This window comes from Balaenoptera physalus (assembly GCF_965194825.1).
Source record: "Balaenoptera physalus genome assembly, chromosome: 16".
Classification (NCBI taxonomy): domain Eukaryota; kingdom Metazoa; phylum Chordata; class Mammalia; order Artiodactyla; family Balaenopteridae; genus Balaenoptera; species Balaenoptera physalus.
The window spans coordinates 27914451-27937468 of record NC_138898.1 but is presented as its reverse complement, the minus strand read 5'-3'; the positions used below and the strand labels follow the sequence as shown (position 1 = coordinate 27937468).

Genomic DNA, 23018 nt, shown 5'->3' with positions numbered 1-23018 from the left:
GCTAGTTGTCTTTTCTGCAGACTTACATTTGGTTGGAATTTGCCAAGCAGCTTTTGTGAGCTGGCAAGGCTGTGGGCTTGCCTCCAGCTTCCTGCTTTTTAAGTGAGTGGCTTTCATGGCAGCCCCAGACACTAGAAGACACATGTTACTCTGGCACAGGCTGTGGGGCCCATCCACCACTTCCTGCCCACATTAGCAGCTGCTCTTTATCTGAGCAATGTGCTTCCTCTTGCCTTCCCCATCCCTGGAGAGAAAGATTGTGTCACACAAGCACATTTGGGACCTCCGGCTGCTTCCTCAGGTAGATGGTCTGAGTCCAGAGCCTGTGGGGTTTGGTTTCAAGTCCGCCCTGGAGAGTTGGTGCTGGGGCCCAGTTTGGGGTGACCCCTTGGGAGGGGAAGGCACCTCCACTTGACCCTGCAGTAGGGAGCACTTGTGAGCCTGCCCGTCTTAGATCCTTCACCCACTGGCATGTGAAGTATGGTGCTGAAGGTTAGAACCCCGGGACAGCCCTGTGCCCCTCCATTTGCCCTCCTGACCCCCCATTTGGCTGCAGCAGACATAAACTCGATGCGCGCCTTGGTGTAGATGGAGTGGGCCAAGTGAAAGACGCACGCAGCCCATGTGGTCCCCCCCTCTGCCAGCCTCAGTTTTGATACAGCCATGGGTAAAGAAATGTTTCATTAACACTTCTTAGTACTCATTGGAGAAAGAATGGTGCAAGGGCACAGGAAAGGCCGTGTGAGGAGAGCTGGGGGTGACAAGGACTGTGGTGAACTGGATCAGGAGCATCACGTGATTCTGGACCTGCCATGTGGAAATGAGGAGCCAGGATTACCAAGCTTCGACTTTTGCAAGAGAACTTGGGCATCTAGATTTTAATGGAGCATCTCCAATTTAAAAGTACTGGCAACCAATTCAAATTTCTAAAACAATACTGGCTATATTGTTTACCCCCTGTGGCTTGCTGGTTTGTACCTGTGCACCAAAAGAATGGTCTGCTTTCCTACCCTACAGGCCCCTAAGGTTCACCAAGACAGGCCCTGGCAGGAGAGGGAGGAGGGAGGAGCCGGTGAGAGCAAGCCGTTCGCCCTGATCTGGGCCCCGCGCTCTCCTGCAGCGCAGCTCTGCTCAGCTTGCCGTTTCCTCCAGTCAGTGGCTCTGCCTGACTTTCTTGCTCCCGGGGCGGGGGTGCCCCTCATCAGCCAATGCAGAGCAGGAAGGCACTCACGTTCTCTCACCTCTCTGCCGGGGTCAGCTCTTTTGAGCCTTGGCACCCAAGGACAGGGTGGCAATGCCTTTCCAGGGTCTAGAATAAGCCCTTTCTGCCCCGCCCCAGTGACATGCCCCAACTCCTGGATCCTGGAGTCCAGACCTTGAGTCGCAGAGACGCCCTCTGCCTGTTGTAATGATGATCCACATCCCGGCTCAGACAGTGTGCTGGCCTTCAAAGTGGGGGGTGGGAGGGGTGTAGGCGGGGTCAGAGAATGAGGTAAAAACAGAATGGATGCCCAGAACCGTGTTTTATTAATCTCTGGCCAGCACAGAGTGGGCTTAGTAAACAGCACTGGACCAATACTGTGCCATCTTGTCTGAGATGTTAAAAATTAGGATCACAATCTCACCCGCAACTGCAGCAGGTTCACCTCTTCCTGAAATATCTCTGTTCTCCAACACTGGATGCCCACTGAGAGGTCAGAAGTTTGCAGCAAGAATTTCCTGCCAGCCTGTAGCTGCTGCCTCGGCCCCTCCCTCCCCCTGATGCCCACGCTGACCTGCAGACCCCGCCTTGTGGACTCTGAACACACTGCAAGCTGCCTGTCCAGGCCAACGCTGACCCAGAGCATCCTGCCCCTCGAGTGGGCGCAGGGGAGCTCAGGCCGGTGCAAGTATCCCAGTGCTCAGCCGCACCCTCGTTCTACACTGACGGGGGCCAACACATCAACTTTTGGCGGCAATTCCCGGAGAGCTTGGGATCCTGCCTGTCTCCGTGTACAGTCGCAGCCCATGACCCTTTTGCTCCCTCTCACGACATCACACTCATCCCTTCCTGGAAAACCTTTTTTTTAAATTAATTAATTTATTTATTTATGGCTGTGCTGGGTCTTCGTTTCTGTGTGAGAGCTTTCTCTGGTTGCGGCAAGCGGGGGCCACTCTTCATCGTGGTGCGTGGGCCTCTCACTATCGTGGCCTCTCTTGTTGCACAGAGAGGCCTGGAGGTCTGGAGCACAGGCTCCAGACGCGCAGGCTCAGTAATTGTGGCTCACGGGCCCAGTTGCTCCGCGGCATGTGGGATCTTCCCAGACCAGGGCTCGAACCCGTGTCCCCTGCATTGGCAGGCAGATTCTCAACCACTGCGCCACCAGGGAAGCCCCCTGGGAAACCATTTTAATTAGTTTACACAGGCGGCAAAGAGGGAGATACGGAAGCTGGACCAGCTGGGCTGTCTTTGGAAACTGCCAGGTCTCCCTCTTGGCTCTGAGCAGAATTAGCAGCAATTCTAAGAGGCCCCAGGCCTCCAACAGCAAAGCCAGAGAAAAGTCACCCCCAGAAAGCCGACAGGGGAGGTGGTAGGCTGTGAGTGCTCAGCGTCCTGCAGACGAGGAAGGTGGATGAGGGAAGTGTGGACTCACATGGGGCTCTCAGAGGCTCTATCCAGCAAGGCCTCCGGCCAGGGCTGTGTTTAAGGCTGGGTTAGGCAGAGATGGGAGCCACAGAGAGGAGATGAAAGGTCTGGCTGGCAAGCCCCAGGAAGGGCAAAGGCACTGGGGCAGATGCAGCCGCGGACAATGGCCAGCTCAGGCAGGGCCTCTGCAATGCCCACAGCAAACAAGGCCATCCACACAGCTCAGGGGCCTTGGCCTCTTCAGGGCCCCTGTCTCAGCCAAGCGCAAAGGCATCTCCCAGGCCAGAAATCAGAGCCAAAGCACCAGCCCTGTCCCACAGCAGCTTGCAGATGTGGGGCTGTGTCAGCATGGGGACCAGGTCATCCTCAGCTCAGTGGCAGTTCTGACAGCTGGGGTGGCAAGGAGCCCCATTCACCCGGCAGCGGCAGCCCCCGCTGGTGTCTCCTGGGCCCTAGAGGATGAGCGGGGAGAGGAGAAAAGGTCAGGGCAGTGAAGACAGCGGGCCCCTCCCCCTCCCCCATGCACTCCATCACACCCCCAAAGCACAGACTCCCACCCTGGGCCTTGGCTCGGGCACATCCCCCTGCTAAGATGACCCTCTCAGCCCCAGCTACCGGATGGAGGCAGCCGTTAAGACCTTTCTGGGCTCCCGTAGCAGCCTCAATTACGCGGTCTGGCTACCCACCCCTAGACCTGGAGCCAGAGAGGACTTGATGGATTTTTGCATATTCGGGGTGGGTGAGCACACTGGCGGCATGAGAGTGTGTTCCTTCCACCTCCACCTGTCTCACTGTCTGCCTGTATGGATAACGCCAAGCCCCAGTTCCAGGAACACTCCTCCCAACGACAGCCACCATGAGCCACCATGCGCGTGCTCACCACGTGACAGATGCACCGCGCTAAGCACTGCTCTTGCATTTTTTCATTTGATTCTGACAATAAGCCTGAGGCCCAGCTATCATCTCCACTTCACAGACGAAGAAACTGTGGCTCAGAGAAGGGAGTAACAGCCTAACCACATGGTCAATGTGTGCCAGAGCCGGGGACCCACCCCTCTACCTCCGACTCCCACCCACACCCTTGGCCGCTGTCCTCTAGGGCAGAGGTGGGCAAACATTTCTGTAAAGGGCCAGACAGTTACCTGAGTCTTTCCCGGCCAGTCGGTCTCTGCCTTTGTAGCGCAAAAGCAGCCACAGACGGTATGCAAACGAATGAGCGGGGCTCCCATAAAACGTTACTTATGGACACTAAAATTCGGCTTTCGTATAATTTTTACATGTCATGAAATATTCTTCTTTTGATATGTTCAACCATTTTAAAAGATGTAAAAAACGTTCTTAGTTCACGAGCTACACAAACGCAGGCAGTGGGGTTAGAACTGGCCCATGGGCTGACCTGTCCAATCTCTACTCTCAGGCACTCTCCCACAGCACCCCTGAGCCCTGTGCTCCCTGGGGACTCACCCCGGGGCCCCAGCGAGGACCCTTGGTGACCCAGCAGATCTCCGTGTGGCAGACAGTGCAGCGGATCCAGTCACAGCCATCCTTCTTCTGCACCACGATCTGGCACTGTGGGCAGTGCATGGCCTCGCCCTGCTGCAGCATGGTCTGCAGCAGAGCAGGTGCCGACCTTAGGCCCAGCCCCGCTCCCTGGCCCCCGCCCCACTGCAGAGAGAAACCGGCCACCCCCCCGAGTCGCAGAATCACTCTCCCATGCTGCTCCACCCAGGCCTGGCTGCATGCAGCCTCCTCTCCCATGCGTCTGCAGTCTCCTCTCTCCACCCGGACACTCCCTGCTGCTCGCCACTTGTCCTGAGTCCCATCTCTGGATGGGAGTGATGCCAGCAGGAGCTCACGCCTCCAGGGCCGGATGAACCACAGTCCTTTCTGAGAAGTCCCCATGCCTCCCCAAAACTCAAATCCCCGGCCCTCAGCCTTGACCCAGCCTCACCCTCAGCATCTCCGTCGTCTGCCGGGCAGCCACGTCGTTCTGAGCCCGCAGGGCCAGGTCGTCTTGGTACTCCTTGCAGTTCATCTGCTCGTGGATGGCCTGCAGCAGGATGAGGGGCTCGAGGTGAGAAAGTTCCCCAGGGAGTTAGAGAGGGGAGGACCGGAGCAGGCATCCACAGAAGCACTGAACGCTTCCACATGGTGTCAGCGACAGCGCCTCCCTGTGTAAATCACACGCGCCCTGAGGCCAGGGACGTGAAGCCAGGGTCATCACATATGATAATCATCATATATACCTATTTATTTTAAGGCCTGACAGGCACAGAAATCCCTAAACCGCAGCCCCTCGTCGCTGGCCGGGTTCTGCCCTGGCTGTAGGCCTAATGCTCTGAAAGTGAGCTTGCAGGGCTGCGAGAAGGCTCAGCCCTGCCTACTCGCCCGAGACCAGTCTCTGTTGTGGTCACCTGTTGAGAGGATGAGGGCAGGGATGGCCTGAGGTGAGGGTCAGGCAGGGCTCAGTTCAGGATAGGAGTTGACACTCGGTCTGGGGCCAGGGCTGGGGTTGGTCTGTGACGGATCGGGGTTCATCAGAGGCCAGGATCGGGGCTCAGTCTGGGGCCAGGATTATTCAGAGGCTTAGTCCGGGCTCAGGGCTCAGTCTATGGCTTAGGCTCAGATCAGGGCCCAAGCCAAGCCTGGCCACTGACACACAGCTCTAAGTCATGGCAACCAGGTCAGTATCCCAGCTCCCTTCCCAGGGGAACAAACTCGGAATGGCAGTGAGCTCCTGGCAGGACCAGAGTGACTGGGCAGTGTGGGTCCCTGTCCCCACCTTGCAAAGCAGGCAGTTGACGTGGAAACACACAGGGCAGGTGAACTCGTTGACATCATCCTCAAAGAAGCACCATCCTTTGCAGTCCGGGGTCTTGCAGTGGTAGCTGAAGGCACTGCGGTTTTCCGCAATGGAGATGCCCAGGTCCAGAAATCGCTGGTAATCCTCGGGGCTCAGGAGCTGCCAGCAGACCACAACCTTGGTGCTCTGGGTTCAGAACACCTGACAATGTGCCCTGCTGGCCACCAAATATTCCTCAGGAAGCCCCCAACCCATAAAGTCCAGCATAGCAGTGTTAAAAACTCCATTCAAAAAGTGGGTTAAGGGAATTCCCTGGCAGTCCAGTGGTTAGGACTCTGTGCTTCCACTGCAGGGGGCGTGGGTTCGGTCCTGCAAGCCAAATGGCTCAGCCAAAAAAAAAAAAAAGGGGAAAAAAAAAGTAGGTTAAAATTTCTGGAGATGGATGATTGCACAGCAATGTGGCTACACCTAAGGCCACAGAACGGTATACTTAAAAAATGGTTAAATGGTGAATGTTAAATATATTTTACCACAATGGTTTAAAAAGGGGAAAAAGTGGACAAAAACGATAACAAGCAATGCCAGGAAGATGTGGTTAAACTAGCACCCTGGTACACAGCACTCTGAGAAAGCCACGTGGCAACAATGTTTCAACCATCCCAAACTTTTCTGACCCTTTGAGACATATTCTACAAGTTTATCCTAAGAAAATAATATATAAGAAGGAAGAGACACCATGCAAAATGTTCCCTGAAGCATTCCTTACAAACTGGAAGGAATTATTAATAATAATTAATAATTATTAATAATTATTGATGTTAATTATTAATAATAATTCCAGAAACTGGAATTATTAAGAGAATAGAACTAAATAGGATGTATGCCATGGAGATTTATAATAATCTTTAGAAAGGTTTTGTAGCAAAATAGCAAAAGTTGTTGTACCTACACTGGTTACAATGAGGTAAAAATCATGCCTATGTTCTATATCTTGACTGAGTGGTAGTCTTAAGAGTTACATTTGTCAAAACTCATCTAACTGCATGCTTACAATGGACGAATTTTATTGTGTGCAAGGTATACCTTAATAGTTAATTTAAAAAGAAAAAAAAACCATATCTACCCAGGGACACCAAAGGAAACAGGAGAAAATGCAATCAGAGATTTTCTGGGATGGCAGAGTTGGTGGGTGATTTTTCTCTTTGATTTCTGTTCTGGTTCTTGTGGTTTAGGTATGTTTTTTGTAAAACCACCTCCACTGCATTACTCTGCTGATCCCTGCCCCTTCCTCTTTCTCCGCCACACTTGACTGTTCTCTGAGGCTTCGGTCAACGTCCAGGGGCTCCAGGGAAGCATGAGCCCTGCAGCTCCTTGGCATGAACTCTGGCCCCATCACAATGCCCCTTGGCAGAGGTGGGTTTTACAGGGAAAGCCTCTGGGCAGCGACTGTGGGTGCCAGGACATATGGAATGATCTATGTCTTGGGGCCTCTCCAGGCAAGAGCAAGGAAGCCAGAGCTGCCCTTCTCAGGTGCCCCACAAACAACAGTTTAAAATGGGGCTTCTCTTAGTGTAAAGGCTGGGAGTTCCCAAGGGCCCACCCCTTCTGTCTGCCCTTTTTCCCCTGAGGCAGAACCCCTTAGGCGCCAGGAAATACTTGGTAAAGTTTAGGGGGTTCTGAGAAGCAGCATCGTAGGAAATAGGCAGAAGTGATGTGGAGAAACAGGGTCTTGTATACGCGGTGGTGGGGGTCTCTCATTTGGACCTCAGCCACCTTTGGCCCTGCCTCCATGTTGGCCTGGGAATTCCAAGATGCCCAATTCTGGGAAGGCCATTCCCCAGCAGTTTAAAAACCACTGATCAAGTCCAACAGTCCACTTTACAGATGGGTAAATGGAGGCGCAGAGAAGGGAGAGCACTTGCTCAAGATGACCAGCGGTCAGGGGCATAACTTGATAATAATAACATTAATAATAATAGAAAACACACACATGCAGACACATAGAGCCCTGTGAAAGGCTGCTGGAGGAGTGGCCCCTATTTGTTCATGTCTCCCCAACTCCACATCCTTGGGTGGTTCCTTCCCACACAAACTCTGGGCTTAAGCATGTGACCTGCTTCAGCCAAAGGGACAGGAGCAAGTGAGCAGCCTTGGAAAGCGCTCCTGCACTGGCTGCTCTTGGATCCTTGAGACACCAGCACATGAGCAGGCCCTGGCCAGCCTGGGGTGGATGAGACCAAAGTGGAAAGAGGCCTTGTCATCCCAGCCATCACAGATAAGACCATCACACCAGTCCATGACAGTGGACCTGCCAGCTAAGCCCAGTTGAGCTCTGCCAGGCCCAACCTGGACCAGATGAATCATCCAGCTAAGCCCAACCCAAATTGCTAACTTGCAAATTCATAAGCTAAATAAATGGTGGTTGTTTTGAGTCTGGAGTAATCTGTTACACAGCAGAAGCTAACTGATACAAGGGCTAACTGATACCACATATCAAGCACTACTCCAAATTCTTTACACGTCTTCCACTATAATCTTCACAACCCTTGAAATAGAAACTAACTCTCTGACCCCAACCAAGATGAGAAAACCGAGGCACAGAGAGGCTGCGTATCTGACCTGAGGTCACCAGGCCATCTGGCCCCAGAATTCCCCCCTGCTAACTGCTCTGCTGTCTTTTCTTCATAAGGGTGTTTTCTTTACTAGGTATTTCCCCTAGTTCCTGTCCTGCCCACCCCTTGGGCCTCCAGCATCCCACACAGAAAAGGCTCTTGATAAATGACTGGTGCCTGAGCCTGGGACTCTCAAACCGGTTCCCACCTGCCAGCTCAGGGCCCAGTTCCCTGGGACAGGGGGTGTGCCCCTTCCTCCCCCAGGCCTTACCGCCCGGATCTCCCTCTCCAGCAGCTTGCCCGAGCATGAGTAGGAGTTGTCAATGAAGGGGCAGGCAACCTCGGCCTCCTGGCTGTTGCGGATGGTGCCCTGTAGACACTCCCTGGGGGAGGTATGAAGGGGTGGGGAGGTTAGGGGTCATCTGAACCCCATCCCCCAGGACTCCAGCCCCCAGGACTCCAGCCCTCACATGGTGAGGCCTGACCCCAGGCGGGCTTCTCCTCAATACCTCCCTTCCTTCCGATCCCTCCCACCAACCCATCACTTCTGTCCACCCCACTGCCACCCTTATCACTCCGGCCCAGGTCCCACCACCTCGCCTGCAGGACTGCAGGAGCCTCCTCACTGGGCTCCCTGGGGCTACCATGTGCCTCCCCGCAGCCTCCCATCCCATCCCGCCCAGAGCAAACCTGAGAGCCCCGGTGGCTCACCCTCCCTAATACCTCTCTGCCCCCATCCCCTAACCCCCTCCATCCCTCTGCTCCAGCTACACTGACCCCTTGCTGCCACAGGCAGGCCAGGCACATGCCCACTTTGGACTCCCTGGTCTGCTCAAGTGCAGCCTCCCTAGGGGCTTCCCAGACCTCTTGTAGGGCAGGGCCTCTGTTACTTTTATCATAATCCACTGGTACTTAGCATTTGGCACAATTTACGATGATATCAGTGATCATTTGATTAACATCGGCCTGCCCACAGGAATGTAAGCTTCAGGAGGCGGAAAATGAGCTTTTTTGTTCACTCCTGGATCCCCAGGCCTAGCCCAGTCCCTGGCACCCAGGGCAGCTCATCAAATGTGTGCTGTGAAGAAGGACACGTTCTCCACAGCCCAGGGCCAGGTGTGGAGCCTCAGAGGGCAGGCTGTCCACCAGCGAGGGTCAGGGCGGGGTTGGCACGGGCTGCCAGGCCAGAACCCAGGCCTTACATGGGCCTGGCGGTTGTGTGGAAGGGCGCATGCTCTGGCGACAGAATGCCTGAGCTGTGTGGCCTCGAGCAAGTTGCTGGCCTCTCTGTACCTCACATTCCTCCTCTGCAAAAAGGGGAGAGAGTGCCTACCTCGCAGGTGTCTATGGGCGTCCAAAGAGATGTTAAGAGCACTGCGCCCCACCCCCTTTCAGCCATGGGTACTGCGCAGCCGTGAGGAACTACATCGCTGGGGGTGGGGTCAGGGCCGCACCTGCAGAAGGTGTGCAGACACTCACGCAGCACCACGGCCTCGCCGGGCGCCAGCACCGAGTAGCATACGGGGCACTCGGTAGGCTCGGTGTTCAGCACCAGGCTCCGCTGATCCAGTTGCACGTGCTGTAGGTAGTTGCCCTCCTGCTGCTGCTGCTTCCGCTGGGCACACGGGGGTGGGGCCGCGGGGCGGGTCAGGGTCTCAGGGGCGGGCCACAAGGGCGCAGGACCAGGGGATGGGTCAAACCTGCCAGGCCGGGGAGGGTCTCGGGGGGCAGGATCCTGCGGTGGGGGTGGTACTGGGCAAGCTGAGGTTAGGCGCAGGAGATGCTGGGAAGGGAGGGGCCGGGAGCGGGACGGAGCGGGAGGCGAGGAAACAGGGGGGTGGGGTGGGGGTGGGGTGGGGGTGGGGCAGGAGGCGGGCCAGGCACTGGCAGGTTAAGGCTGCAACCTGTTGTCAAGCCAGGGAGCGATGGCGTTTGGAAAGGAAGGGGCCAGGGTCTGAGCGGGGAGTCAGGAGTAGCAGGGCTCCCATCTCTGCCAAGAAGCAGGGCAGGGCTAGGGCCAGGGGGGTGAAGGCAGAGCCGGGTCAAGGTCAGGGGTATGGGAGGTGGTGATAAAGCGAGGGAGCAGAGCAAGGCGGGAGAGAGAACAGGGTCCGGGCCAAGGCTGTAGATGGGACCAGCAGTGAGGTCATGGCCGGGGTGGGACAAGGGCAGACTGGGTCCAAGTGGGGGATGGGAGCATCCGATGAGAATGGGGGAACGCTCAGGGTTAAGTATCTGTGTAATCAATGCATGCGTAACATGATGGGGGTGGGGCTGTGGGAGGAGCAGGACAGAGGGCTGGGTCAGTCTCCCAGGGAGCGGTGAAGGGCTAGGTCCAAGATCCTAGGAAGTCTGAGTGGGCCACAGCCAGGGAGGAAGGGGAGGTCAGGAATAGTAGGATTCAGGGTGAGGTCAGGGCTGAGTGGAGCAAGAGCTAGGTCACAGGCGGACAAAGGGGTGGCGATGGGGGAGTGGTCAGGGTCTCAGCTAGGATGCTGGGGTCAGAGCCCGGTACTCTCGTGTGCACAGTGAGAGTGTAAGTCAAAGCCAGGGGCAGCGCCACAGCCCACTGGGGGGGCGGGGCAGATAAGCCTGGGTGTGCATCACAGCCGGGGAGCAGGGTCCTAGCGACAGGATGACCTCAGGGAGAGGCCGGTCACAGTCAAGTGCAGGGTCACCACCAGTGGTGTGATCAGGAGGGGGCAGCAACAGGGGGAGGAGCGGCAATGTGGAGGTGCCTCCCTTCCTGGCCTATGCCTCCCCCGTCCAGTCTGCAGGTGTCTGTCCGGGGTCCGCGCCCACCTGCTGGTACTGGCGCAGCGCCTCCTCCTCGCCGGCCAGACGCGCTCGCTCCTCCTCGTCCGGCTGGTACGAGGCGGGGACCTGGTAGGCCTCGGGCCGTGCCCGGCAGCACATCTCGCAGCCGGGCCGCGTGGGCTTGTTGATGAAGGTGCAACCGGGGCACTGCCAGCCCACCTGGGGGCAGAGGGGCAGTGAGCGCAGGGAGACGAGACGGGCGGGTCAGGGGCGCAGGGGCGCGCACTGGGCAGCTTACCGGCGGGGGCTCTGGCGTGGCGTCGTTCTGCCCCCGCCCCGGCTCCTGGGGGCCCCCGGGCTTCGGGGGGACTGGCTCCAGGGGGCCCCGTGGCTGCAGCGTGAGGTCCTTGAAGCCCAGATCTGGGGAGGAGGATTCAGGGGTGGCGGATCCCTGCAGCCCATTTCATCCACACCCTGGGCCAGCCAGGAACCCCGGGCCCTGCACTGACAGCCCCCCCACCCTGCCCCCTTCTATCTCCCTCCTTCCGGAGGAGTCTCCAGCTCGGTGGTCCTGCCGGGTGGGTCCAGACCTGGCCGAGTGTCCTGGCTCCCAAAGGTCAGAGTCCCTCCTCCACCCACGACTGCTCCTGGGTCCTCCCAGCTTAAAAACCCTGCTTGAAAACTGATCTCCTATGCTCCTAAGTGTAGCACCTAGAGGAATGAACAATACTTCTGAGGTAGTCCTGCCAAAATACTGAATCTGAATCCATTCATGAGGGCACATGGGACAGAAAAACAAAAAACAAAACTGGCCTGGACTCTTCAAACAACAGGAGAGCCAAGGGAAGACAGGAGACCAAAGATTGAAAAAGACTGAGACACCGAGGCCAAGGGCCAGGTCTTTCACTATAAAGGACATTAGTGAGACAACTGGTAAAATTTGGGCAAGATCTGTCCATTAGATCAATGGACCGTATCAATATTAACTTCCTAAATTTGATAGGTATATGTAGTAAGAAAATGACCCTTTTTTTTTTATTTAAAGGAAATACACACAAGTATTTAGGGGAAAGGGACAATGTGTCTGCAACTTACTCTCATAACAGTTCCAAAAAATTACTTATGCATAAATAAATAGAGAGAATGATAAAGCAAAACAAATATAGTCAAATGTTAATATTTGGGGAATCCACATGAAAAGCACATGAGAATTCGTTATACAATTCTTTATACAATTTTGCAACTTTTCTGTAGGTCTGAAATATTTCAGAATAAGAAGTAAAAAATTTAGAATAAAAACTAGCTATTATCATATCCAATTTACAGATTTAGAAAACTGAAGAGCAGAGATGGGAAGAGACTTGCCTGAGGTCACACAGCTGATAAATGCCAGGGCGGGGACTGAGCTCAGCCCCTCTCCCCTAGACCAGCTGTTCTCTAAATGGTTCCCAAAATGGCTCCTTCCTGGGGTGTCCTTTGTCCTCTCTTCCCCACTATGGATAAGGTCCTCCAGGCACGTTCCTGACGGAAAGCCCCCGGGCTCTGCTCCCTGCTCCCTCTCCCCTACAGCCTCAGGAGAGCGCACGAAAGCCCCCGGGCTCTGCTCCCTGCTCCCTCTCCCCTACAGCCTCAGGAGAGCGCACACCGCTCGGGAGCAGAGCCTCACCCTCCAGCATCCGCAGCTGCCGCTCCCGCTGCAGCTCCTGACGGTTGAGTGAGGTGTTGCAGGCTGACAGCAGATAGAGGTAGGCGCTGGCCCCGTTCCGCCGCACCCCGTGGGAGTGCAGGGTCTCCTGGTCCCGGGCCAAGCGCTGCCCAATCACCCACTGCTGCAGGGTTGGCGGAAAGCCATAGTCCAGGAACACCTGGCAGGGAGGATGCAGAGGGAGTGTGGGGAGGGAGGAGCAGAGCAGAGAGAGGCAGGGCAAAAGGGGAACCTCCGCCCTGACGTGTCTTCCTTTTGCCCCTCACTCACCATGTCCTTGAGGGAGGCCACCGTCATGTCCGGCCGCACCGTGAGCCAGATAGTGACCGTGTGCATCTGCGCATCCTCCACGCTCACCCACAGCCTGCGGGGAGGGCAAGGGGCCGCAGGTCCAGCCTCAGCCACCAGCCGGCTCCTGGATTCCCACTCCCCTGTGCTTCCTCCTGTATCAGAACTCGCTGCTCAGGCCCCTGCAATGGCTCCACATGGCTCTCAGAATAAAATCCAAACTCACTGTGGCATGGCAAGGGCCTCCATGCTCTGGCCCCTCCCAAGCTCTCCAACCTCTTCTATTATTGGCTATTATTGGCTCCTTAGCCAAACCACAACAGTTATTAACTGTATGCCAAGACTCTTCAGAGCACTTAACATGTATTAACTCATGTAATCCTCTCAGTGAACACATGAGGCAGGTACTGTTGTCACCCCTATTTTAGAGATAAAAACGGGAGGCACAGATAGGTTACAGTGGCTCTGCCAAGTAAACAATTAATAACTGTTAGAGGCAGGATTTCAACCCAAACAGTATTATTCCACAGAAAGCGGTTTTAAACACCAACCTTCTCAAAGATGCTCAAACTTTTTTGGAAGACCAAAAGCATGAAAAGGGAGGGCTAAGACAAAAAAACAGAACTGATCCGAGGACACAGAAAAATTAGGGTGTAGAACAATAACAGGAAAGCCCACTTAGAACCTCCAGAGTGATTTGGGAAAACCCCGCATCCTTAAAGCAAGAACAGCAAGAAACAATCAGAAAATGAGGAAGAATTCCTGTGAATGTAACAGTGACTCCTTACTAACCTAACCTTAGGTCCAACTACAAGTTCACAAGGAAAATGAGAGATATTAAATTACACCATGAGGAGGCAATTCATAAACTCAGAATGTGGGAGAATTCCGGAGGTCAAAGACCAGGTTCCTTAAAAAAAATTAATGGCACTAAAAATAGAGAAAGTGAATAAAAGAGACTCAGACAACATTAAGAAATGCTATTTGATCTCCTTTGGCTCCTGATTGGAACAAACCAACTATAACAAACACTAAGGAGGGAGTTACCAGTGGTCAGGACTCTGGGGACCCAGGTTTAATCCCTGGTTGGGGAACTAAGATCCTGCAAGCCATGTGGTGTGGCCAAAAAACAAAAAACAAAAAAAACAAAAACACTAACGAGATAATCAAGGAAAGTTGAATATAAATACAGTATTAGGGAATTTTAAGGAATTATTGTTAATTTTTTAGGTGTAATAATGGTATTGAGGTTATTTTTTTAGGTCATTTTTTAAAGACATATCAAATTACTCATGAATGAACTAAAATCTGAGACTTGCTTTAAAATACTCCAGAAAATACCTCAAAATTCCTCAGGATAATGATTTTCAACACCCAGCCAACTATCAGGGAAATAAGAAATTTTTAGACATGTATAGATGCCAAAAGTTTACCATTCACCTCTCCACATGAAAAGTTTTTGAAATACAAGAAAAAAAAAAAAATAGCTGAGTCTGATGCAGGAGAATGGAAGAAAAGTATAAGGAAATTTAAAGAAGGACGAGATCTTAACCTTCAAGACATTCTTCTTCAAGCAACAGGGGTTTTGAAACATGAAAGTGCATAAAGTTTCAACTGCACTACTTATTCTACACTGAGTAATATTTCCATAATCAAAATACTATAAATGCTATTTTACTGGGTTTACATTTTTAGAGTCAACCTAGAGGCAAAGCATAGAAGCCTGAATTTTACTTAGGAAACAAAATCTAAAAGCTATAACCTTAACACCAATAACAGAAAAGTACAGTTGGAACCCTCATATCTAATGTCATCAGGATCAGTGGTGATCAGTTAGTCAGAAAAATCGTTAAAGCAAAGAACTGCAAAAACAGCTGCAGACTTTAACACTTAATTTTACCTTACAGGATACAAATGCACATTCAATGGCCAATCTCTAGGTAAAAGGCCAATGGCTTTTTTTGAGTACAAATCTGCTACTGGAGTTCCCCATGATTTTTTCTTTTTGTATGAACCACACGCATTATACATGGTCTATGACTTCCAGTATCAGCTTCTTCAAAGTGGAGCAAAAACTTACACTCTCAAAGCATCTGAGTACAGAGCCCTTCTGGATTTTTACCATATTTTTTACAACTGTCCCACCCTAAAATGATAACAGGTTTTTTTGGTGCCTCATCTCTATCTTGTCTTTCTAAAGCGATCAACTTAGTTTTCATAGACACAATTCTCTTTTAGCACTCATGTTTTATTGATTGATGTAACAGCTAATTAAATTATGCTGTGGGAGTAACAAGTACAACTGATATAAACAAGCTGTGTGTAGTGGTAGGTTTTATAGCAGAAACTACAATGCCATTTAATACTCAAGTATTTTATTTAAATCAAATGGCCAATTGATCGACAGATTCAATGCAATCCCTGTCAAAATCCCAGCTGACATTTTTTGCAGAAATTGACATGCTGATCCTAAAATTCATATGGAGATACAAAGGACCCAGAATAGCCAAAAAAAATCTTGAAAGAGAAAAACAAAGTTGGAGGACTCATGCTTCTATTTTAAAAACTTACTACAAAGCTATAATAATCAAAATTGTGTGTTAGTGGCATAAGGACAGACATAGAGCAATGGAATAGAAATAGATTCCAGAAATAAACCTCAGATTTATGGTCAATTAATTTTCAACAAAGGTGCCAAGATATTAAACAGGGACAAAATAGTTTTTTTAACAAATAATGCAGGTACTTCCCTGGTGGCACAGTGGTTAAGAATCCGCCTGCTAATGCAGGGGACACGGGTTCAATACCTGGTCTGGGAAGATCCAACATGCTGCCGAGCAGCTAAGCCCGTGCGCCACAGCTACTAAGCCTGCGCTCTAGAGCCCACAAGCCACAACTACTGAGCCCTTGCGCCGCAACTACTGAAGCCTGAGTGCCTAAAGCCCGTGCTCCACAACAAGAGAAGCCACCACAATGAGAAGCCTGCGTACCACAAACAGAAGCCCACGCTCCGCAATTAAGCCCATGCACCGCAACGAAGAGCTGCCCCCGCTAGCCGCAACTAGAGAAAGCCTGTGTGCAGCAACGAAGACCCAATGCAACCAAAAATAAATAAATAAATAAATAAATTTTTAAAATGCTGTGATAACTCGATATTCACAAGCAAAAGAATGAAGTTGGACCTCACACCATATACTAAAATTAACTCAAAAGGGATCAAAGACTTAAATGTAAGAGCTATAACTATAAACCTCTTAAAAAAATAAATAGGGACACACCTTTATGACCATGTATGAGGCAGTGGTTTCTTAGATGACATCAAAAGCGCAAACAACAAAAGAAAACAGATAAACAGTCCTTCGTCAAAATTAAAAACTTGTGCTTCAAAGGACACTATCAATACAGTGAAAAGACAACCCACAGAATGGGAAATGAAAATATGTGTCCATTGTATACATAAACACCACATTTTCTTTATTCATTCATGGTTACTTAGGTTGTTTCCATGTACAGTATATATACACAATGGAATATTATTCAGCCATAAAAAGAAGGAAATCCTTCCCTTTGCAACAACATGGGCCTTAAGGTCATTATGCTAAGTGAAATAAGTCAGACAGAGAAAGACAAATACTGTATGATCTCACTTATATGTGGAATTTTAAAAAACTGATGTCAGAGAAAAAGAATAGACTGGTTGGCAGGGTGGGGGGTGAAGGTGGTCAAAAGGAACAACTTCCTGTTTTAAGATAAATAAGTTCTGGGGAAGTGATGTACAGCATGGTGACCATAGTTAACAATATTGTATCATACATTTGAAAATTGCTGAGAGAGTAAATCTTAAAAGTTGTCATCACAAGAAAAAATAATTTATCACTATGTGAGGCAATGGACGTTAACTAAACTTACTGCGGTAATCATTCCACAATACATACATATATTAAATCATTATGTCATACACCTAAAATGGTTCTGAGGCTCAATTTCCAACCTGTGGAAGGGGGAGGAGGGGGAAGGCTTCCCACACACCACCAAGCAATTTTCAGACACCAGCAGGGCGTCCTACAATTCAACTCAATTCTGGCACTCTCTACCCAGAGACAGCGTCAGCTTCCACAGGTTGAGGGCTCAGTCCTACAAGACTGCCCCACCACTTCACACACCAATTGAAAGCCCAAGTTGTCACCTGTTCTCTGACTGACTGGTTATAGGTTAGGAATTCCAACGACCTCCTCCTTGGGTTTGATTATTTTGCTAGAGCAGCTCACAGAACTCAGAGAAATATTTACTTACTATATTACTGGTTTATTATAAAAGGCTATAACAGCCAGATAGAAGATATGCATAGGCAAGGTATGTGAGAAGGGGCGCCATTCTCTCCAAATCTCCAACCTGGAAGCTCTCCGAACCCTGTCTTTTTGAGTGTTTATGGAGGCTTCATTACTTGGGCATGATTGATTAATCCATTGGCCACTCATGATCGATTCAACCTCCAGCCCTTTTCCTCTCCCCGGAGATCAGGGTGATGGGACTGAAGGTTCCAGTCCTCTAAACACAGGATTGGTTCCTCTGATGACCAGCCCCCATCCTTAGGTGATCTAGGGGCAGTCCAAGAGTCACCTCACTAACATAACAAAAGGCACCTTTATCATTCTCATCACTTACGAAATTCCAAGTGTTTTAGGAGTTCTGTGCCAAGAACAGGAAGAAGACAAATATATATTTCTTATTATAAGTCACAATACCTTTAACTATATATGCCAATTATATCTCAATAAAACTGGGGAGGGCTTCCCTGGTGGCGCAGTAGTTAAGAATCCGCCTGCCAATGCAAGGGACACGGGTTCGAGCCCTGGTCCGGGAAGATCCCACATGCCGCGGGGCAACTAAGCCCGTGCGCCACAACTACTGAGCCTGAGCTCTAGAGCCTTCAAGCCACAGCTACTGAAGTCCGCATGCCTAGAGCCCATGCTCCGCAACACGAGAAGCCACCGCAATGAGAGACAGCAACGAAGACCCAATACAGCCATAAAAAACTGGGGAAAAAATATGTCCATATAAAAACTTGGACACAAATGTTCATAGCAGCGTTGTACATGTTAGCTGAAAAAGTGGAAACAACCCAGATGTCCATCAACTGATTAATAAAGAAAATATGGTATATCCGTACAATGGATTATTATTCAGTCATAAAAAGGAATGAAGTTTTGATACGTGCTACAACAACATGGATAAATCTATAAAACATGATGCTAAGTGAAAGAAGCCAGACACAAAAGGTTATATAGTGTATGACTCCATTTATATGAAATTTCCAGAATAGGCAAATTGCTAGAGATAGAAAGTAAATTAGTGGTTGCTTAAGGTTGGGGGGATTGGGGAAAAAAAGGTAAGGAGATAAGGAGTGACTATTAGCAGGTATGGGGTTTTGGGACTTCCCTGGTGGTCCAGTGGTTAAGACTCCAAGCTTCCACTGCAAGGGGCATGGGTTCAAGGGGCACAGAGCAGCCAAAAAAATTAAAAAAAAAAAAAAAAGTACGGATACAGAGTTTCTTAAAAAATGTCCTAGAACTGGTTACGGTGATGGTTGCACAACTGTGAATACACTAAAAGCCTTGAATTATAAACTTTAAATTGGTGAATTGTTTAAATTGTTGAATATGGTCTGTCAATCATATCTCAATAAAACAAAATCAAATGGGATCCACCACTTAAAATTAGAAACTGTAAAACTATTGTCTTACTACACAGCAGGAAAAAAGCAGGAGAAAACAACGTTTATTGAGTGATTAACATGTGCCAGGCACCATGCTAAGCATTTCAGCATCAAGTTTAAGTCTCCTGGGGCAGACTAACAGTATCCATTAACCCTTGCCTTGAATTCTAGTGGAATACCTGGCTGTATTTCACAGCCTCCCTTCAAGCTGAGTGTGGCTGTGAGAATAAGTTCTGGCCTTGGGAGTTAAGTGGAAGAAGTGTGTGCAACTTTCTGAGCTCTGTTCTTAAGAGGAGAGTGGGAGGGGGTGCCCTTCTTCCCTTCTTCCTTCCTGCTGACAAGAATGCTGATGCAACGGCTAGAACTGGAACAGCCATTTTGGACCATAAGGTGAACCTCAGAATGGAGGCCATGAATGGCATAATAACAAGACAAAAGCATGAGTCTCTGAGGACTACAGGGAGCAGAGCCTCCACATCTGGACTGTGTACCATCAAACTTGTTTATGCCACTGTTAATATGTTTCTTTCTGTTATATGAGACCTAACACCCTAATACACCTCCTAACAATTCTAAGAACAGCTACTAATATTGCCCCATTTTTTAAATGAAAAAAACAAACTCTGAGAGGTGAAGTGACCTGCCCTAGATCTCAGAGTTGATTTGTAACAGAGCTGGGGTTTGAAGCTAGGTCTCCTGACACCAGAACCTGCCATTAAGAATAACTTAACTGTTCTATAGGCAAGACTATATCGCGGCCCACTGGGGTTCAGGAAGCCCTAAGTCCCTGGTCAGCTACGTACTCCTCACCTGATATCCTGTGTTGGGGAGACCTCAGGCTTCAGTTGCACGTTCAGGGGCACCCGTTGCTCTGCCAGCCATATGGCACACTGCATAGCCACCTGTTCATCCCCGCCAGCCACTGCTCGGGTGAGTCTCTGGGCCACCTCCTCAGCTGAAATCCACAGTGGAAGGTTAGCACAGGGTTTAATTTTCAGGAGCTGGGGTTAAGGGGGTGAGGAAGGAGGTGATCCTTTGTACATGCTGCTTCCTCTCTGTCTTCCTGGTGAACTCCTACATATCCTTCAGCACCCAGCTTAAAAGTCCCTTTTCTCTGGTAGGCCTTCTCTCTCACTCCCCACTCCCCCTCCCGGCTCATTTGGTTCTGTTTTCCCTTCATACTCCCAGGTCCCCCCATACTTCCACTCATTTATACAACAAACATTTATTGAATTCTTACTGTGTGCCAATCACTGTCTCAGAAAACTGGTCTTCAACCGTGAATAAGATAAACAGGGTCCCTCTTCTCATGGACCTCCCAGCCCAGTAAGACTGGGCTGACAATTAACAAGTTTAACAAAAGAAAAAGATTCAGATTGTGATCCATGCTGGCAAGGAAATGAACAGGGTAAGGAGATCAGGGAAAGCCTCTAGGAGGAGGTGACATTGAAGCTGAGACCTGAAGGAGGAGAAGCTGGGTATGTCAAGACCCAGTTGGGCAAAAGTGTTCCAGGTACAGAGAAAGGGAAAGGGAAAGGCCTTGGGCAAGAAATGGCTGGATTAGAACAGAAACCGGTGGGGCTCCAGCAGAATGACCAAGGGGCCCAATGGGGGAAGGCAGAGGTCAGCGAAGCCAGCAGGCCTGTGGGCTACCCAACTGCTCTGGGCTTTGTTCTAAGAACAAGGAGCACAGGAGGGTATGTGAGCAGGTTGGTGACATGACCTAACTTAAGTTCTCCCACGCTGGGTGGAAGGGGCCAGGGGAAAGGCAACGACCCTTGAGGTCTGCTCCCTCACCAGCCTGGGTGGTCTCCCGTGTCCTCTGGGAGCTCCCTACACCCTTCCCAGCAGAGCTGGCCCACTGAGGCCTCAGGGGCATCAAATAAATGAATGACAAGAGGCCCCTGGAAGGAACCAGGCCCCAACGGAGGAAACTGAGGGGCAGGTGGGCAGAGGGAGGACAGGGTTAATGCCCCTCCCCCCTCCCCCCGAAGTTTCTCAGTCGCCTCCAGGCTGTGCCCACCTTTCTTGATCTTCTCGTCCATCTGGCGTGGTTGTGCCCATCCCCCCAGGCGGGGGCTGCAGCTCCGGGGAAAAGCCACCTCCCGGTCACCTGCTAGAGGACGGGCGACCACGAGCAACTCAGTCCAGGCCGGTGGCCTCTGGCGCGGCCCAAGCCTTCTTTGTGCCTCGGTGTCCCCGGTGGCAGTCGGGTAGCATCACACTACCCGAGGACCGGGGATGGGGCCTGGGATAGGGAACGGGCCGGGACCCCGCGTGGGAGGTGAAAGGGGGCACCAAGCCAAGCCCGCAAAGGGCAACAGAGGAAACGGGACAGGCCTGGCGGCGGGGAGGGACGACGCACAGCAGGGGCGCTGCGAGTCCCCGAGGAGGGCCTCCCCTTTTCCCTGTAGGGGAAAAGCGCCCTCCGGGTCGCTGGATTTCAGCCCAACTCCCTCCCCCGCGGAGCGGCCCCTGTCAGTCAGGAGAGGGAGGGGAGCAGCCTCCACGGAAAAGAAAGTGAAAGTGGCGGCCCCGGAAGTGCGGCGGAAGAGTCTCGCGGGATCTGGGTCTTCCCCCCGTTCCGGCGACCCGGCGGCGGCTGCCCCTGCCCCGGATTTCGGCGGTCCGGGGCGGTCTGTCCCGCAGTCCGAGGCGTTCCCACCCCGCCCCCGGCCGGACACGGACTCCTAGACCCTCACTCACCGGAGCAGCCTAGCCGGCAGCGCCGCGGGAGGGGTGGGGGAGTGGGCGGGGCCGGGAGGGGCGGGGAGCGACGTGGAGACCGCCCCTACTCAGTCCAGCTGCCGGCACAGCGGCGGGCAGGCCGGTCCTTGCTCCTTTTGCAGAAGAAATAGAGGCTCTGTTTGTTTCTGATCTGCCCGAGGCCACGCAGCTGGATTTAAATCCAGGCCGGACGGCCTCAGGAACCCACCCTTAGCCAGCCGGACGCTGCCTCTCGGCGGTCACTCTCCACCTTTTGATTGGGCCACTAGTGAAGTTTGTTTTCGCCGGGCACAGGCTGGAAGCTCTTTGCATCCTCCAGTCTTCCCACCCCTGAACTTTTCTCCCACCCCTCATCCCATAGATCAACAGATCCTATGGGCTCGGCCTGCACGATATTTCCAGAATCTGTCACCTCTCACCTCCTCCACCCCCCATCCCAGTCCACCTCCATCCTTTCTCCTCCGGCGTACTGCACCGGCCTCCTCATTGGGCTCCTTGCTTCCCCTTTTGGTCACTACAATCCCTTTTCCACCCAGCTGCCAGAGGGCCCTGTTAGAATCAAGCCATGCCACTCCTCAAAACACTCCCAATAGCTCCCATCTCACTCAAAGTGAAAACCGAGGTCCTCCCAAGGCCTGCAACTGCCGCCGCTCCTTCTCTGACTACTATCCTCTTGGCTCACTCCACTCAAGACCCATTGGCCTCCAGATCCTGGAACAAGGCAGACACACTCCCACCTCAGGGCCTTTGCACTTGCCATAGCCCAAATATTTCATGGATTGCTCTTGCCCTTTATTTTGGTCTTTAGCCAAAAGTCTTCCTTGTCCACTCTATCTGAAATTTCACACACACACACAGCTAAATCTAGCATTTTATATTCTTCCTGGTTTCATTTTTTCCCAAAGCATGTATTACTATCTAACAGCATATTTTACTTCTTTATCTTGGTTATCTTTTGGCTGTTTCCCTCTTCTAGAGGGTGGGGACTTTTGTGTGTTTTGCTCATTGCTGTGTTCCTGGTGTCTAGAACAGTTTCCAACACATAATAGTTGCCCATGGATTACGTTAAATGAATGAAGGAATCTCAGACTTTCATCTGGGATCAATTTCTTTTTGCCTGAAATATATCCCATAAGACAGAGGTTCTCAGCCTGAGCTGTATGTTTGAATCACCTGGGGAACTTTTAAAAATCCTATGCCCAGGTCACATCTCAGATCAATTGATTCAGAATATCTGGGGTGGGTCCAGGCATCAGGAGTTTTTAATGCTCTTTGGTGAGTGTAATGAGAAGCCAAGTTTGAGAACTGTTGTTTTAGAAGTCCCTGTAGGGTGAGTCTTCTCATGACAAACTTTCTTGGTTTTTGTTTGAAAAATCTTTATTTAGACCTCACTCTTGAGAGACGTTTTTGCTGGGTATAGAATTTTAGCTGGCATTTAGCACCTTGAAGACAGCATTCCATTGTCTTCTGGCTTCCATTGTTGCTGTTAAAACATCTTCACCTGTCAATCTAACTGCTGTTCTTTCTTTAAATAGCTTTATTGAGAAATAATTTATATACTATAAGATCCACCCATTTAAAGTGTACAATTTAATAGTTTTTAGTACAGAGCTGTGCAACTATCACCATGATCTAATTTTAGAACATTTTTTTTAATATTTATTTTTATTTATTTGGCTGCATTGGGTCTTAGTCGCGGCATGCGGGATCTTTCTTGCAGCATGCGGGATCTTTCGTTGTGGTGCACGGGCTGTTTGTTGCGGCACATGGGCTCTCTAGTTGTG

The 23018-nt window shown here is 51.1% G+C and overlaps 1 protein-coding gene across 2 annotated transcripts; it reads right to left on the bottom strand.

Moving 5' to 3' along the window:
- Nucleotides 1–1504: 1504 nt before the first annotated feature.
- RBCK1 (RANBP2-type and C3HC4-type zinc finger containing 1) lies at nucleotides 1505–21206 on the bottom strand. 2 transcript variants are annotated; one of them, XM_082432191.1, is made up of 12 exons: nucleotides 20531–21206; nucleotides 19318–19462; nucleotides 12774–12867; nucleotides 12465–12663; nucleotides 11097–11218; nucleotides 10844–11017; nucleotides 9496–9656; nucleotides 8313–8424; nucleotides 5409–5588; nucleotides 4578–4676; nucleotides 4091–4234; nucleotides 1505–3078 (listed from the first exon to the last, which is right to left on the bottom strand). In XM_082432191.1, the coding sequence occupies exons 1-12, from the start codon at nucleotides 20550–20552 to the stop codon at nucleotides 2998–3000; spliced, it is 1533 nt and encodes a 510-aa protein (XP_082288317.1). In that variant the 5' UTR covers nucleotides 20553–21206; the 3' UTR covers nucleotides 1505–2997. The 2 variants fall into 2 exon arrangements, with proteins under 2 accessions (XP_082288317.1, XP_082288318.1); XM_082432192.1 differs by lacking the exon at nucleotides 20531–21206 and having other exon boundaries at nucleotides 12774–12946; nucleotides 19318–19449.
- Nucleotides 21207–23018: the final 1812 nt, after the last annotated feature.

Coding starts and splice junctions, on each gene's coding strand:
- RBCK1 (XM_082432191.1), bottom strand. CDS start 20,552: ATGGACGAGAAGATCAAGAAAG. Junction 12,868..19,317: donor TCCCCAACACAGGATATCAG/GTGAGGAGTACG, acceptor CCCTCCCCGCAG/GCTGTGGGTGAGCGTGGAGG. Junction 3,079..4,090: donor GTCCTCGCTGGGGCCCCGGG/GTGAGTCCCCAG, acceptor CTCATCCTCTAG/GGCCCAGGAGACACCAGCGG.